Source organism: Anguilla rostrata, chromosome 6 (genome assembly GCF_018555375.3).
Source record: "Anguilla rostrata isolate EN2019 chromosome 6, ASM1855537v3, whole genome shotgun sequence".
NCBI lineage: Eukaryota > Metazoa > Chordata > Actinopteri > Anguilliformes > Anguillidae > Anguilla > Anguilla rostrata.
Window position 1 is genome coordinate 603,423 of NC_057938.1, and position 18,225 is coordinate 621,647.

General features: G+C 50.4%; 1 protein-coding gene across 1 annotated transcript in view; it reads left to right on the plus strand.

The window, feature by feature from the left end:
• Positions 1-18,225, plus strand: part of LOC135257912 (adhesion G protein-coupled receptor L2-like) — a 103,819-nt gene that overhangs the window by 60,599 nt on the left and 24,995 nt on the right. Inside the window, exons 7-9 of the mRNA XM_064341128.1 lie at positions 4,385-4,598; positions 5,098-5,207; positions 13,031-13,831. Of these exons, the coding sequence (XP_064197198.1) occupies positions 4,385-4,598; positions 5,098-5,207; positions 13,031-13,831 (1,125 nt within the window). The remainder of the gene's footprint in view (positions 1-4,384; positions 4,599-5,097; positions 5,208-13,030; positions 13,832-18,225) is intronic.

The window sequence follows — 18,225 nt, forward strand, 5'->3', positions numbered from 1 at the left end:
GGACTAAATGTATCAGTAATGCTTCCTTCTCAGACCAGAACTCCCTTAAAATGAGATCCTTCTGAGAAAGGTCAAAGGTCACATAAAAACAAACAAGGTCAAAGTGGTACTGTGGTTTTTTCAATGCCCCCTTACCTATAGAGCACGGCTGCCCAACCCTCTTCCTGGAGATCTACCATCCTGTAGGTTATTATTCCAATCCTAACAAACACCTCCTAAGCACACCTGATTCAGCAGCTAGAGATCTCATTCAGGTGCTAATTAATAGAATCAGGTGTGCCAAATTAGGGTTGCAGTGAGAACCTGCAGGACGGTAGATCTCCAGGTACAGGGTTGGGCAGCCCTGCGGTAGAGTGTTAAAGAGAGCCTTCATAGTTCTTTATGAATAAATGAATGGGTTCTGGGATAGTTCTTTATGAATAAATGAATGGGTTCTGGGGTCTCTCCCAGTTTCTGTTTGCTGCTGCCCTGTTTGAAATCTCTATTAGCAGCACTAGTTTTGCATTTTCGTCAGGAGGTCCCAGCATGCAGCGGGGCACCTCCTGTGTCACATGTGCTGGCAGTATCGGGCGCAGCTGGTAAACACTTGGCAGAAAATAATTTAATTTAATTAGGAGCTTGTTGTTTTTAATTAGCCGATGACTCGCGCGCGTGCAGGCTGCCGGATGGCCTGGTCGTAAGGCTGTGTGTGAGTGCTGATTGGCTGCGCTCCTGCCGCTCATAAAAACAACCATAAAGGGAAAGTATTTCAAACAAACAGGACTCCTGCTGAAACAGATTAAACTGCACATATACACACACATACACACACACGCGCATACACGCACTCTCTCTCTCTCACACACACACACACACATACACGCGCATACACACACTCTCTCTCACTCACACACGCGCATACACACTCTCACGCACTCACACATACACGCGCATACACACACTCACACATACACACACACATACACGCACACGCACATACACACCCTCTCTCTCACACTCACACACACACACACACATGCACACACACCCACACACACGCAGACACATACATACACTCTCTCTCACACTCTCACACACATGCACGTGCGCACACACATACATACACTCTCACTCACACACACACATACACACACTCTCTCACACACACTTACATACGTACACACACATGCGCACACACACTCACATACATACACACACACTCTCACACACACACATGCACGCAACCCCCCCCCCCGCACCCCTGTGGGATTGTGGGACGTGTCGGAGAGGAGCGTCTCTGCACTTGACCTTTTCATCCCTCCTCCTCACAGTGCTGATGGATGAGAGGAGCTCTGGAGCTCCAGGGAGGAAGCAGCAGATTCTGCGGGGGGGCGGGGGGGGTGGGCAGAATGTTTGGCGCACGGCAGGGGGGGAGCATAATAATTTTGTTTATTTACACACGCATTGATTCCTCAGCAGGGGCTGTGTCTGCATGATGAAATATGCCATTAAGTATGATATTAAATATGTATGTCATTAAACATGTTATTAAATATGTACGTGACACTTTGTCGCTGTGATAAATGCAGGTGCTGTAGACGGCATCGGTGGAGGATGGCTTTAGAATGCTCTGATTAGAGAGCTGCGCCGGTGGAGCGCTGGGCTGCGCTGGGCTGCGTTTGGGCTGCGCTGGGCTGCGTTTGGGCTGCGCTGGGCTGCGTTTGGGCTGCGCTGGGCTGCGTCATTGTGCAGCCGGTGTTTGGGCTGAGGTGGGGATTGTGTGGCCGGTGTTTGGGCTGAGGTGTGTATTATGATTGTGTAGCCGGTGTTTGGGCTGAGTTGGGGATTGTGTGGCCGGTGTTTGGGCTGAGGTGGGGATTGTGTGGCCGGTGTTTGGGCTGAGGTGTGTATTATGATTGTGTAGCCGGTGTTTGGGCTGAGGTGGGGATTGTGTGGCCGGTGTTTGGGCTGAGGTGTGTATTATGATTGTGCAGCCGGTGTTTGGGCTGAGGTGGGGATTGTGTGGCCGGTGTTTGGGCTGAGGTGTGTATTATGATTGTGTAGCCGGTGTTTGGGCTGAGGTGGGGATTGTGTGGCCGGTGTTTGGGCTGAGGTGTGTATTGTGATTGTGTAGCCGGTGTTTGGGCTGAGGTGGGGATTGTGTAGCCGGTGTTTGGGTCATTAGATTCGATGTGCGCAGTGTGGAGGTTCTGGGCCCGGTATCAGGAGCTGCCGCTCGTCTGGTCCCGCTGGCCCACGTCTCGCCCAAACTGCCCCCGGCGTTCCGCAGAACAGGCAAACTCACTTTCACACAAGCAGTAGATGAGAACAGATGTCAACTTAAGAAGGAAAAAATTATTTTATTTGTGTAACAAAAATATTTTAATTTGCTTCTTTTGTTATTGAGCAGGATTCTTGCCATGATCTTGGTATTGGACTGATAAGTTGATTGGATGGCTGTGTGTGTGTGTTTCTGTTTGGATGGTTGTGTGTGTGTGTGTTTCTGATTGAAAGGTTGTGTGTGTGTGTGTGTGTGTGTGTATGTGTGTTTCCGATTGGATATGTGTGTATATATATGTATTTATGATTGGATGGCTGCATGTGCATAAGTAAGCCATGCATGATGCATTGTGGGAATGTTCTGGTTGGAATGGGTCCCCACACAGAGAACACACACACACAGAGTACACACACACACACTCGCACAACCCCCAGAGTACACACACACAAACACACACAGAGTACACACACACACACACACTCGCACACACACAGAGTACACACACACACACACTCGCACAACCCCCAGAGTACACACACACACACACACACTCGCACACACACAGAGTACACACACACAAACACACACACACTCACACACAAACACAGTGCGCACACACACACACACACACAGTACACAATGCACTGGGCAGTAAGCCCGCAGTAATTTATGTGTTTTGGTGTTGCCAAGATTCTTCTACTTTGCTATGATAACAAGCTGCACTCCTATTGTGACTCTAGTGTGTGAAGCATTTTTCCTGTCAAAAGCCCAAATAAAGGTGCTTCTAGTGAGGAACCGAACCTGTGACCCTAACCCGACCCTAACCCAACCCTAACCTAACCCTACTCTAACCCAACCCCAACCCTAACCCAACCCTACCCTAACCCTATCCCTAACCCAACGCTACTCTACCCAACCCTGCCCTAACCCAACCCCAACCCTAACCTAACCCTACCCTACCCTAACCCAACCCCAACCCTAACCCAACCCTACCCTAACCCTATCCCTAACCCTAACCCAACCCTACTCTACCCAACCCTGCCCTTAACCCAACCCCAACCCTAACCCAACCCCAGCTCCAACCCAACCCTACCCTAACCCAGCCCCAACCCTACCTTAACCCAACCCCCAAACCCAACCCTACCCTAACCCAACCTCAACCCCAACCCTACCCTACCCTAATCCTACCCTAACCCAACCCCAACCCAACCCTAACCCAACCTCAACCCCAAACCTACCCAACCCTACCCTAACCCAACCTCAACACCGCCCCGCCGATTTCCTCGCCGAGTACTGAAACACGCAGACATGTCTTTCTCCTTCTCACTCTGTCCATCTTTCTCTCTGTCCTCCTCTCTCCCTCTATCTATCCCTCTCTCTGTCCTATTCTCCCTCTCCATCTCTGTCCTATCCTCTCCCTCTGTCTTTCCCTCTCTCCCCCCTCCCTCTCCATCTCTCCCTGTCCTGCTCTCTCCCTCTCTCTGACCCTCTCCATCTCTCTCGGCCCCCTCTCCCCTGCACCCTGTGCTTTGCTCCCTATGGTTTGGCGTTGTGTTCACTGAAAAGAGTAGAAGTGTGTGGAGCCGTGCTCCGGTCACCAGGCCCAGTATTGATCCCTCTCTCTCCTTCTCAGGACGGATGAGTGGATGAAATGACTCCCGCTGCATTTCTCTCTCTGCTGATGGGTGTGTGAAACACGACTCTTCTGTTATTGTGCGCTGAGTTTCAGCCCTGAGCGCGTTCGAGCGTTAGCGTTAAGAGTCTTTTCAGCCGTGACAAAACGTCCGCGGAGTTGGGCAGCTATAAATTCTGGGAGCACTTGTTACGTCCCAACCAGGCGATGTACAGAGCATTCGCTGTGTTTTATAAGAGCGTGAGAACCAGCCAACCAGCCATTCAGCCCAGATAGGCCAATCATTTACTTACAGACTAGAGCACTGGTTCTCAACTCCTGAACCAAACTGAAATGAAAGCCTGCAGGATGGTAGCTCTCCAGGACCAGGGTTGGGAACCGCTGGAGTATTCAGCACTACATCAATCCTGGACATGACCAGACAAACTGTCCCATTTTGTCAGCTTCGTGTGAATGAAATAAATGCTGACTGTGCTCTTCCTGCTTTCCAGGGTTCAGCCGAGCGCCCCTGCCCTTCGGGTTGGTCAGGAGAGAGCTGTCCTGTGAGGGCTATCCAATCGACCTGCGCTGTCCAGGAAGTGATGTCATCATGGTGGAGACCGCCAACTACGGCCGCACAGATGACAAGATCTGCGACGCCGACCCTTTTCAGATGGAGAACGTCAACTGCTACCTCCCTGATGCCTACAAGATCATGTCCCAGAGGTGAGGGCCTAGGGCCTACCCTATATCTCCTCCCCCATGCCCTGGGCCCCACCCTAAATCTCCTCCCCCATGCCCAGGGCCCACCCTAAATCTCCTCCCCCACGCCCAGGGCCCCGCTCTAAATCTCCTCCCCCACGCCCAGGGCCCCGCCTAAATCTCCTCCCCCATGCCCAGGGCCCCACCCTAAATCTCCTCCCCCATGCCCAGGGCCCACCCTAAATCTCCTCCCCCATGCCCAGGGCCCACCCTAAATCTCCTCCCCCATGCCCAGGGCCCACCCTAAATCTCCTCCCCCATGCCCAGGGCCCCTAAATAGAATCACAGCAGGCTCTGCTTGGACTGTGTGTGGTGTGTGTGGTGTGTGTATGTGTGTGTGTGCGTGCATGCGTGTGCCTGTGTGTTTCCCGTGGTTACTCCCATGCTGAGCTGTGAACACGCGTGTGTCTGTACAGGTGTGTGCTGCATGCCGATGTACCCCCCACCTCTCCCTCTCTCGCAGGTGTAATAACCGGACCCAGTGTGTGGTGATAACCGGATCCGACGTCTTTCCCGACCCCTGCCCTGGAACATATAAGTACCTGGAGGTTCAGTACGAGTGCGTTCCATACAGTGAGTACCCTAACGCTAACCCTAACCCTCTCCAGTGCCCTGCCCCACCCCCCTCAGTACTCAGCCCCGCCCCCCTAAGTACTCAGCCCCGCCCCCCTCCAGTACTCAGCCCCGCCCCTCAGTACTCAGCCCCACCCCCTTTTGTGCTCACCCCCGCCCCCCTCTGTATTCAGCCCCGCCCTCTTCTGTACTCAGCCCCGCCCCCCTTCTGTACTCAGCCCCGTCCCCACTTCACTGATCCAGTGCAGTCTTGCATTTGTCTGGTAGAATCCCCCAGGAGAATGGGGCTGAAATCATAATCCAAATCATATCTGGTTGCAGTTTGATTATTATTGATGTTGTTTTAATATTTCAGGGACACAGCATGGCTCCTGCTGTCAGTCTGATTTTATTATTCCAGCAGTGTTTGACTCCTCCCCCTCTCTCACAGGGTCACACACTCGCTCTAGAGCTGCTCACTTCAGTGTGTAGAGCTGCTTGCTTCAGTGTGTAGAGCTGCTCACTTCAGTGTGTAGAGCTGCTCGCTTCAGTGTGTAGAGCTGCTCACTTCCGTGTGTAGAGCTGCTCACTTCAGTGTGTAGAGCTGCTCACTTCAGTCTGTGTGTAGAGCTGCTCACTTCAGTGTGTAGAGCTGCTCACTTCAGTCTGTGTGTAGAGCTGCTCACTTCAGTGTGTAGAGCTGCTCGCTTCAGTGTGTAGAGCTGCTCACTTCAGTGTGTAGAGCTGCTCGCTTCAGTGTGTAGAGCTGCTCACTTCAGTCTGTGTGTAGAGCTGCTCACTTCAGTGTGTAGAGCTGCTCGCTTCAGTGTGTAGAGCTGCTCACTTCAGCGTGTAGAGCTGATCACTTCAGTGTGTGTGTAGAGCTGCTCACTTCAGTGTGTAGAGCTGCTCACTTCCGTGTGTAGAGCTGCTCACTTCAGTGTGTAGAGCTGCTCACTTCAGTCTGTGTGTAGAGCTGCTCGCTTCAGTGTGTAGAGCTGCTCACTTCAGTGTGTGTGTAGAGCTGCTCACTTCCGTGTGTAGAGCTGCTCACTTCCGTGTGTAGAGCTGCTCACTTCAGTGTGTAGAGCTGCTCACTTCCGTGTGTAGACCTGCTCACTTCTGTGTGTAGAGCTGCTCACTTCAGTGTGTAGAGCTGCTCACTTCAGTCTGTGTGTAGAGCTGCTCACTTCAGTCTGTGTGTAGAGCTGCTCACTCAGTCAGTGTGTAGAGCTGCTCACTTCAGTCTGTGTGTAGAGCTGCTCACTTCAGTCTGTGTGTAGAGCTGCTCACTTCAGTGTGTAGAACTGCTCACTTCAGTCTGTGTGTAGAGCTGCTCACTTCAGTCAGTGTGTAGAGCTGCTCACTTCAGTGTGTAGAACTGCTCACTTCAGTCTGTGTGTAGAGCTGCTCACTTCAGTCAGTGTGTAGAGCTGCTCACTTCAGTGTGTAGAACTGCTCACTTCAGTCTGTGTGTAGAGCTGCTCACTTCAGTCAGTGTGTAGAGCTGCTCACTTCAGTCTGTGTGTAGAGCTGCTCACTTCAGTCAGTGTGTAGAACTGCTCACTTCAGTCTGTGTGTAGAGCTGCTCACTTCAGTCAGTGTGTAGAGCTGCTCACTTCAGTCTGTGTGTAGAGCTGCTCACTTCAGTCTGTGTGTAGAGCTGCTCACTTCAGTGTGTAGAGCTGATCACTTCAGTGTGTAGAGCTGCTCACTTCAGTCTGCTTTTTGCTTCTTTACTGACATCTCAAGTCTCAGGTCAAAATTCTGTCCTTTCTTCCTTCCAGTCTGACTCTCTTCCCACTTTCGGTTGGTTGCTTTTGTCTGTCTCTGCTCTCTGATTGGTGGTCCATCTGTCCCTGCTTTCTGATTGGTTGTTCACTGGTCCTCTCAGTGTTTTTCTTCCTCAGGTGGCCCGGCTGTGCAGAGAGGTCAGAGTTCACGCTTCCCCGTTTGCTTTCTTAAGGCCGCTGGCTCGCTGTCTGCACGCTGTCCAGCAGGGGGCGTGCGTGAAAACACAGCCCAGGAGGGTCAGTGAGCAGCACTGCACTGCTGCAGAGACCCCAGACCGGGCTGCAGTTCAAACAGCAGCTTCTCCACGCTTTAGCAGACCTGCGACGGCAGCGCTCTGCGCGTCTGCGGAGAGCCAATGGCATCGCTTGTGTGACCGCATTCCAGAGTGTCATGTTCCCTTTCCTGGGTTGTGTTTTCACACACATTGTGTGTGTGTGTGTGTGCGCTCTGTCCAATATCCTGTGGGCACAGAGATATATCAGAGATGCTTCTCCGCCCGCCCGGGGAGCGCTCTCTCTCTCTCTCTGACGGCTCAGAGGCCGGGCTCCTCCTGTCAATAAGGCTTTTAGTGGTGCGGACTGAAAATAACACTGCTCTCTTCTCTCTCAGCCTCCTCCTCCTCTTACACGTATCTTAAATATTTAATGACTGGAGCTTTTAGTAAATTTACTTGCTAAATATTTTGGTGTTCATCCATTATTGGACTGTTTGTGCGAGCCGGATTTTGAAGGTTTTGTACGTTTCAGCTGAAATCATCGATCAGCTCACTAGTCCATCAGTTTAAAAGACTTCTCAGAAAGGGCCAGTTTGTTACCACCTGATTGGCTAATTTTAATTCTGTGAAATTGCACGCTCCACTCCACTAAAAGCCTGTCTCACTCTGCTTTTAAAGCCATCTGCAAAAATGGGAATGAAAGATTATAAACCTGGATGTTACACTGGTAAAAACGTGGTTCCGCTTCCAGCACAGCAGCCAGTATGACTGAGATACTGCACAGACCCATCGCACTGTGAGGCGTACACCAGAGCAGCCAGTATGACTGAGATACTGCACAGACCCATCGCACTGTGAGGCGTACACCAGAGCAGCCAGTATGACATTACATTACATTACATTCATTTAGCAGACGCTTTTATCCAAAGCGACGTACAAAAGTGCATTTTCATGATCGTAGACAACTGCTGAACACGGGTTCAGTAAGGTACAATTACTTATTTTGTAAAGCTATTTCTAGCCGAGAACAAAGAACACTATCCTGGTCTAACATCTGCAAAGCCAAACTAGGCAGAAGAATAAGCTAGAGTATTAGGACAAATACAATTTACCAAGAAGTGCAGGGATGGGGCAACATGTAACAAGTGACAGGAAAAAGGGTTTTTTTTATTTTTTTATTTTTTTTTTAATATATATATATATATATATACACAGCGTGGTGGTGGTTATTCTAGGTATAGTCTGAAGAGATGAGTCTTCAGGCCACGGCGGAAGATGGATAGTGAGGGGGAGGTTCGGAGAGGGACGGGGAGTTCGTTCCACCACTGGGGAGCTAGGGTGGAGAAGCTCTGTGATCCCTTTGGGCGGGTGGGAGGGGTTGCAAGACGCCCTGCTGCCGCAGAGCGGAGTGGTCGAGCAGGCACATAGAATTGAGTCATGTCCTGCAAGTAGATAGGGGCTGTCCTGTTGGCGGCAGTGTAGGCAAGGGTCAGGGCTTTGAATCGGATCCTGGCAGCGACCGGTAGCCAGTGAAGTGATCGCAGCAGGGGAGTGACGTGGGAGAATTTGGGGAGGTTGTAGATGAGTCGGGCAGCGGCATTCTGAATCATCTGTAGTGGCTGTATGGCACAAGCTGGCAGGTTTGCAAGGAGAGAGTTGCAATAATCAAGGCGAGAGGTCACCGTAGCCTGGACGAGCAGCTGGGTGGAGTGCGTCGTCAGGTATGGTCGAATCCTCCTGATGTTGTATAGGAGGAATCTGCAGGACCGTGATGTTGCCTTGATGTGCTCCTTGAGGTCCAGCTGGTCATCCAGGACCACCCCCAGGCTCTTTGCAGAGTGAGAGGCAGTCACTGTGGTGCCATCAACCGTGATTGAGAGTTCACGAAGCAAGGAGGTCTTGTACGGGAAGAAGAGCAGCTCAGTTTTGTTGAGGTTGAGCTTCAGATGGTGGCTGGCCATCCAAGTGGAGATGTCAGCCAGGCAGGAAGAGATCTTATCATTGATCTGTGTGGCCGAGGGGGGGAAAGAAAAGTAGAGTTGTGTGTCATCTGCATAACAATGATAGGAAAAACCATGTGAATTAATGACTGCGATACTGACTGAGATACTGCACAGACCCATCACACTGTGAGGCGTACACCACAGCAGCCAGTCATAATTACATATTTTAAAACCAGTCTATTGCACCGACCAATTACAAGGTTGGATATAACCATAGCATCCAATCGGGATTGGAGGTTATGCCTATATTTTAGAGCAGCCAATCACGGTGAGGGTCTAGACTGGGGGGAAGCAGTCTGCTGAAGTGGGAAGAAAAAGGAGGACTCACTAAACTGATATATGGTGTACAAAACATACATTATATGGCCAAAAGTATGTGGACACCCCTGGGACTGTTTTTCATGGTTTTGGCTAGGCCCCTTGGTTCCAGTGAAGGTTAACTTTAATGCTACAGCATAAAATGGCATTTTAGATGATTTTGTGCTTCCCCAAAAGTTTGGGGAAGGCCATTTCCTGTTCCAGCACGACAGTGCCCCCGGGCGCACACACACACACACACACACACCAGCATAACCCTAACCCTGACCCACTTCCTGCTAATGCTGGAAGATCCTCTCGATCTTTCCAAGGTGAACAGCTCCTTTTTGCTTCTGTCCTACATGAACACACACACACACACATACACACACTCACTCACATATGCATGCACTCACACACACATGCACACACACACTCTCACACACAGACACACGCACACACTCACTCACACTCTCACACACAGACACACGCACATACTCTCTCACACACACACACCTCTCCCGCTCAGCTATCATCAGCCTGGGGCTACACACACACTCACACATCTCACACACACACACAGACACACGCACTCACTCACACTCACACACACACTCTCACACACACTCACACACACACACTCTCACACACACACACACACACACACACTCTCACACTCACACACAGACACTGTCTCACACACACACACACACACACACACACACACACACACTCACAGACACTCTCACACACACCACACACACACACACACACACACACACACTCTCACACACACTCACACACACACACTCTCACACGCACTCACTCACTCACACTCTCACACACACACACAGACACACGCACTCACACACACACACTCTCACACACACGCACTCACTCACTCTCACACACACACACACACACACTCACTCACACTCTCACACACACACACACAGACACACGCACTCTCTCACACACTCTCACACACACACACACTCTCACACTCTCACACACACACACACACACACACACACACACACACACTCACACACCTGTAACCCTTTCTCTCCACATCACAGGTCTGACGCCTCATTGTCTTTCTCTTTTCCTCCCCCTCCCCCTTCCCTCTCTCTCCTCTCCCTAAAAGTGGGCCCCCGCCCTCTCTGTCTGCTAACGTGTGTTACTGCGTGTTACCGTGGAGATGACTCTTTGATTCATGTTAATCTCTTCCTTGCACTCTTTTCCTCTCTATCTCTCTCTCGATCTCTCTCTCTTTCCCAATGCTTAAAATAGAAGTGGAACAGAAAGGTAAATGGCATCCTTCGATCCCAAGCTCCCTTTTTCGTGGCATATGCCATTCCCCTGCCCTCTGTGGTGTTATGACCCCGCCCCCTCTGTAGATGCCTAATGTCGCTCAAATGAAACGGGCATATAAGGAGGCCACCGCCCCCCAGAGAACGCTCTGTCCTGTTATTCTTCCCCACCCCTAGGAGGCGCTGTCTTCTTTCCTGTTTATATTCTTCCCTACCCATAGGGGGTGCTCTTGCCTGTAATTATTCTTCCCCACCCATAGGGGGTGTGCTCTCCTGATGTTGTCTTGCCTGAGTCTGCACCTCCTCCCCAGCATGTCCAGGTAGTTTCTAGAGCATTTTCTTCCTCTCAGCCCCCCCACCCCCACATAATTACAGACCCCAGAACCCAATGAACTGTATAAGAACTAGAAAGGAAACTGCCTTCTCAAAATGGCGCTTTTTCAACGGACCATGGTTTTTTTCTCGGATTGGCCAATGTGGTTTTCACATGAACGTGGTCAGCTTGTCCCTTTTGCACAGTGTAATGGCTGCCGTTGTAATTTGTTGTTAGCGACAGCTGCTAATTTGTAATACATTAGCTAGCTTTGTTAGCCAGCTAAGTCAGTTAGTTCACGCGTAGCATCGTAGCATAGGGCAGAACCTCGGTTGACACTGATTACCATCAGCTACACTGACAGTCGGTCATCACAGATGCCCACAGATGTTTTTAAGTCCCGTAGAGCTGCTTATAGCCCGGTAAGCTGTCACCATGGGTTTCTGCCAGAGTCACGCAAATGAGCCAACCCACCACCACCGTCTGTGTATAAGGCCGTGTGCTACAGGTGGGACTATCAAATGGAACCATGTGAGCACGTTTCCTTTCTAGTTCTTATGCAGCCCAGTGCTGAAACCCCTTCATACCCATAGCCTCCTCCTACCCATAATCCCCTCATTCCCATAACCCCCTTATACCCATAATCCCCTCCTACCCATAACCCCTTCCTACCCATAACCCTCTCCTACCCATAACCCCCTCCTACCCATGACCCTCTCCTACCCATTACCCCTTCCTACCCATGACCCTCTCCTACCCATAATCCCCTTCCTACCCATAACCCCCTCCTACCCATGACCCTCTCCTACCCATAATCCCCTCCTACCCATGACCCTCTCCTACCCATAATCCCCTTCCTACCCATCACCCTCTCCTACCCATAACCCCCTCCTACCCGTAACCTCTCCTACCCATAACCCCCTCCTACCCATGACCCTCTTTTCCTTCCATAGGCCCTGCCCCCCTAGCAGTAAGTGTCGTCCTTCACCCCTTCTTTCTTCGTCCTCTTTTAAGGCATTTCATTTCCCAGATTATTTTCACTATTTGTGTTTCTGATTAATTTACTTGGGCAGCTTGAGAATAGCTGGAGAAAAGCTGAATCCTGCCAGTCTTCTGATTTACAGGAGGGCAGTCCGACTCCTGTACCTGGGTGTGCGCGTGTGTGTGTGTGTGTGTGTGTGAGAGAGAGAGAGAGAGAGAGAGAGCAGTAGCTCTCACAAAAGGACACAGTGTAACAAAATAGCCCAGAATTTAACAGTATCCCATAATGTGGTCATATCTTGTTCACCGAATATCCCATGCAGCAACACCTGTAACAATATCACATGATGCAAGCTGCATTTGCAATGCGCTAAGATGTGCTCAATAGCAGGGGTCTCAAACTCCAGTCCTGGAGGGCCACGGCGCCAGTGTGTCAAACCTGCAGTCACAGCACCCCCTCCAGTCCCGGAGGCCACGGCGCCAGTGTGTCAAACCTGCAGTCACGGCACCCCCTCCAGTCCTGGAGGCCATGGCGCCAGTGTGTCAAACCTGCAGTCACAGCACCCCCTCCAGTCCTGGAGGGCCACGGCGCCAGTGTGTCAAACCTGCAGTCACAGCACCCCCTCCAGTCCCGGAGGCCACGGCGCCAGTGTGTCAAACCTGCAGTCACAGCACCCCCTCCAGGACTGGTGCACTTTGCGATCCTTGCTCTAGATTGATTAATCTGTCTTCTTCACAACACCCTAAATTAAACCCTAAACACAATCCAACATCCGGTGCATTTGTGTGTATGTTTGCTTACTGGCCAGTGAACTGTGGTGAGATATTTTGGGGAATGGAGGTCTGTACACGTTTTCGGTTTGCTTTAATTCTGCCCTGTCTTTTGCCCCTCCCCCCATCCCCCCTCCTCCCCCCGTCCCTGCGGGCAGTTTTCCTCTGTCCCGGGACGCTGAGGGGTGTGCTGGAGCCCTCTTTCCAGTTTGAGGCGGAGCAGCAGGCAGGGGCGTGGTGCCGGGACCCCCTGCAGGCCGGGGAGAAGGTGTACCTGATGCCGTGGACGCCGTACCGCACGGACACGCTGCTAGAGTACGCCTCGCTGGAGGAGTACCGGCGCGGCCGGCAGACGGCGGCCTACAAGCTGCCGCACCGCGTGGACGGGACGGGCTTCGTGGTCTACGACGGCGCCGCCTTCTTCAACAAGGAGCGCACGCGCAACATCGTCAAGTTCGACCTGCGCACGCGCGTCAAGAGCGGCGAGGCCATCATCCCCGCCGCCAACTACCACGACACCTCGCCCTACCGCTGGGGCGGCAAGTCCGACATCGACCTGGCGGCGGACGAGAACGGCCTGTGGGTGATCTACGCCACCGAGCAGAACAACGGGCGCGTGGTCCTGGGCCTGCTCAACCCCTACACGCTCCGCTTCGAGGCCACCTGGGACACGCCCTACGACAAGCGCTCCGCCTCCGACGCCTTCATGGCCTGCGGCGTGCTCTACGTCGTCCGCTCCACCTACGAGGAGAACGAGAGCCCGGGGGGGCGGAGCCTGATCGACTACGCCTTCAACACCAAGCTGGGCCAGGGGGAGGCGCTGGACATCCCCTTCCCAAACCAGTACCAGTACATCACCGCTGTGGATTACAACCCCCGGGACAACCAGCTGTACGTCTGGAACAACTTTTACATACTCAAGTACAACCTGGAGTTTGGCCCCCCCGACCCTGCACACGGTAAGGACCGGGGTGTTTTTAACGTTTATGTCCTGGGTCTAGTCCCAGGTAGTCTCACCTGCAGAATTTCACTCCGTCACGGGTTCTTTAAGCCCGGTGAGAGCAGTGCAGTTCGGAGCCATAAACCCACCCATTTGACCCAACGTTTTCTCATCGATCAACATGGGCTCGGTGAAGGCTGGTGTGAGCCGAAGGAGTTGAGTCAGACATGAACTATGAGAAAGGGTGATAGCTGACCCAGGGACACTGACCCAGAGAAACTGACCAAGGTGAAACTGACCCAGAGAAACTGACTGAGGTGAAACTGACCTAGAGAAACTGACCCAGAGAAACTGACCCAGGGAAACTGACCCAGGGACACTGACCCAGGGAAATCATGACCCAGGAGACCAGACTGACCCAGGACACTGACCCAGGGAACTGACCAGGAAACTGACCCAGGAAGAACTGACCCAGGGAAACTGACCTAGAGAAACTGACCCAGAGAAACTGACCCAAGCAAACTGACCCAGGGACACTGACCCAGGGAAACTGACCCAGAGAAACTGACCAAGGTGAAACTGACCCAGAGAAACTGACCCAGGGAAACTGACCCAGGGAAACTGACCCAGAGAAACTGACCCAGAGAAACTGACCAAGGTGAAACTGACCCAGGAAAACTGACCCAGGGAAACTGACCCAGGGAAACTGACCCAGAGAAACTGACCCAGGGAAGCTGGCCCAGAGAAACTAACCCAGAGACACTGACCCAGGCAAACTGACCCAGGGACACTGACCCAGGGAAACTGACCCAGGGAAACTGACCCAGAGAAACTGACCCAGAGAAACTGACCCAGGAAACTGACCCAGAAACACCAGACTGACCCAGGGAAACTGATCCAGAGAAACTGACCCAGAGAAAATGACCAAGGTGAAACTGACCCAGGCAAACTGACCCAGGGAAACTGACCCAGAGAAACTGACCCAGGGAAGCTGGCCCAGAGAAACTGACCCAGGGAAGCTGGCCCAGAGAAACTAACCCAGAGACACTGACCCAGGCAAACTGACCCAGGGAAACTGACCCAGAGAAACTGACCGGAATGAGAGAAACTGACCCAGAGAAACTGACCCAAGCAAACTGGACTCCAGAGAAACTGACCAGGGAAACTGACCAAGGGAAACTGACCCAGAAGAAGAACTGACCCAGGAAAGCTGACCCAGAGAAACTGACCCAGGGAAACTGACCCAGGAAAGACCAGGAGCGTCCAGAGAAACTGAACCCAGGCAAACTGACCAGGTGAAACTGACCCAGGAAACTGACCAGGATGAAAACTGACCCAGGGAAACTGACCCAGAAGGACCAGAACTGACCAGAGAAACTGACCGAGAAACTGACCAAGGGGAAACTGACCCAGGGAAACTGACCCAGAGAAACTGACCCAGGGAAACTGACCCAGGGACACTGACCAAGGTGAAACTGACCCAGGAAAACTGACCCAGAGAAACTGACCCAGGGAAACTGACCCACGGAAAGGAGGGTGATCAGAGGGCCAGACAGGGTGAGCCGGTTGGGATTTTGGCGCAGGACACCCAGGTTAACACCCCCTAATCTTTCAGTAAGAGCCAGGGCATCAGTCATGAGCACAGCTGTTCTGCCCCGAGTCTTCAGAAGTGCTGCCATCCCTCTTTCTCTCCTAACACTTAAATATATGTGTGTAATTATCCTAATTACCCTCTGATTACAGGGAATTACAAAGCACATGATTTTCAATTAAAAATTCAAATATTTTTTTAGCAAATGCTCGAGCTTGCAGTATAATGGCCCGGTGAGAGCCGTATGGAGAATGCTCTGCAGCGCACTGTGATAAAGATCGCCTCCTGTCACATGTGTTAAGTTACATGTGTTAAGTTGAAATGAAACCGCGAGTCGGGTGGAATGCGGAATCGTTCCATTCTGATTTTGAACGGTGATTTAGAGAGATTTAAAGCTTCGGTGACCGTGTGTGGACAAGTAGCTGAAGACAAACGGCAGAATCAAGATAATGGGGGAACAAAACGGAGAAAAACCTTTCAGCAGAGGAGCCAGTTTCCTTCTCCAGCAGTCAGGGTTAATAGCACAGAAATGAGCTGTGGTGCAAATCCATTGTGATTAGTGTGATTAGTGTTTTAACTGCGCGGCAAATTACCCCGAAAATAGCGAATGCAGGCACTCCATCCTCTTTCACTGAGAAATACCCGTAAGACCCTTCACAGTAAGTACTGCTGCAGCTGACATTTCTAAAATAAAAGCTTTTGTGTGGATGGAATACATTTGGACTGTCGTCAAGCGCTTCCTCTACTGCTCCACACTGCCACTGCTGGTCATCCGGTAGAACTGCAGGGGACTCTGGTCTGTCCCAGGTTTAAAACATAAGCCTGTTGTATTTGTGTTCATACGCTCTGTTATATCAAGAAAGTTCCCATTTTCCCGACACCCCCCGTAACTTGTGCAATCCCAGATTTCTTAACAACACAACCAACCATGCACATTAACCAGATATGGCAGCACCAAATATTTCTGGTACTTTGTATAACACATTGAAACCAGGGTGGAGAGCTGAACAGACAGAGACACATTTCAAACACATTCCACATTGCATCACTGATTTAACACACAGTGCTAATAATCTGCTTCTGATATTTAACGTGATGAGAGAGGATGGAGTTTGCTCACCTGTGTTGTGTCTCCTTGTAGCTCTGAAATAAGGAGAGTGAATTATCTCTATAGTCAATTCTCCATTAATCATTAATCAGCACTGAGATGCTTTTAGTGCCGCACAGCTGAGTCCTAAATGCTTTCAGCGTAGAGTGGCTGTCCCACAGTTTACTGCAATGAAAACATTAAGCGCCAAACAAGACACTGTATAGAGTGGCTGTCCCACAATTTACAGCAATGAAAACATTTAGCGCCAAACAAGACTCTGTATAGCCTACATGTTCAACCAATACACAGGAAAAAGCATGCAGCCGATGAGTGTTAATGCAATGGTGAAAACATTGTTACTATATCTGACTGTATACTGATGAGCACACTGTACATCAGTGTGGGTACTGTTTAGGTGTTTGCTACCTTTCGTTATGTGCTGGAGAGGTTTCATCTAAAGGCTGTCTCCCAGCTGAACACTGGCTGTGTTGATCTGAGTCTCTGTGCTGAACACTGGCTGTGTTAATCAGTCTATGTGCTGAACACTGGCTGTGTTAATCAGTTTCTGTGCTGAACAATGGCTGTGAGTGATTGATTATGCAGCTCTTAATGCTGATTTAGATCATATTAACGTAGTCAAAAGAACATTTTTGAGCATTTAAAATAAGTCATCTGGTTTTGACGTGAGATTTGAAATGGCGACAGCATTAGGCTACATGCAGATTTGTCGGAATTATGAGATGGCACACAGGAATTTCTGATTGAATCAAGCTCTTATGGCTTGTTTATTTTGCTTTAAAAATAAACTAGCGATAAAATAGATTAACAATATTGTCCGCTTTCAAATAACTGACTTTGTTTTCAACAGAATAGCCCTACTTGTTTATTTCTCTTTAAATATAAACACTAATGTATGGGCTAAGCTGTAAACAAACATGTAAAAAATAATTAATTAAACTTAATTTAGGATTTAAATTTTTCAATTTTGAAATGATAAATGACTTCTTGGGAATTCCCTAAGCACTTAGGAATGCCATAAGCACTAGGGGGTGTCATGAACACTGCTGTATTCCATAAGCACATTAGACGGTAAAACTGCAGAATTCACTTCCTTATAAAACAGGGTATTTCCTGTCAGAGGCCAGAATGTGGGTGAAGAAAATGATCTTTCTTTTTTCGCGAGGTTGACTGAGTGGGTTTTTTATTTATTTTCCTGTCATGCTATAGTGCTTGGCATTTATATAGGTGATGTATAGTCAATAGATTTCCCTGTATATGAGAGCATGGGTGTGAAAACAACACCAATTATATGAATCAGAATAGCTCACCAACATGCCTCAGAAAAGCTGTGAGTTTGAGACAGACTGAGTGAGACAGACTGCATTTTTATTGGGTGGGTGGGTGGGTGTGGCTGCAGCTGGGTGGGCGTGGCCAAAGCAGGGTGGGTGTGGCTACAGCTTAGTGGGTGTGGCCAAAGCTGGGTGGGTGTGGCTACAGCTGAGTGGGTGTGGCCACAGTGCAGATGTGTCCTTCGGCTCCAGTCAATGGGCAGATGAGCGAGTTTTGACTGGGGAGTATCGGGAGCCTTAAAGCCAATCTCACAGGGTTTTTAATATAATATTCTGAGTTTATGAAGATATATTTGCGTTTTAGTGCATGCTGATATTTAAACCCTTTTTATCATTATATGAGTGATATTCATTTAAATATTATTTGAGTTGTCTCCCTAGAT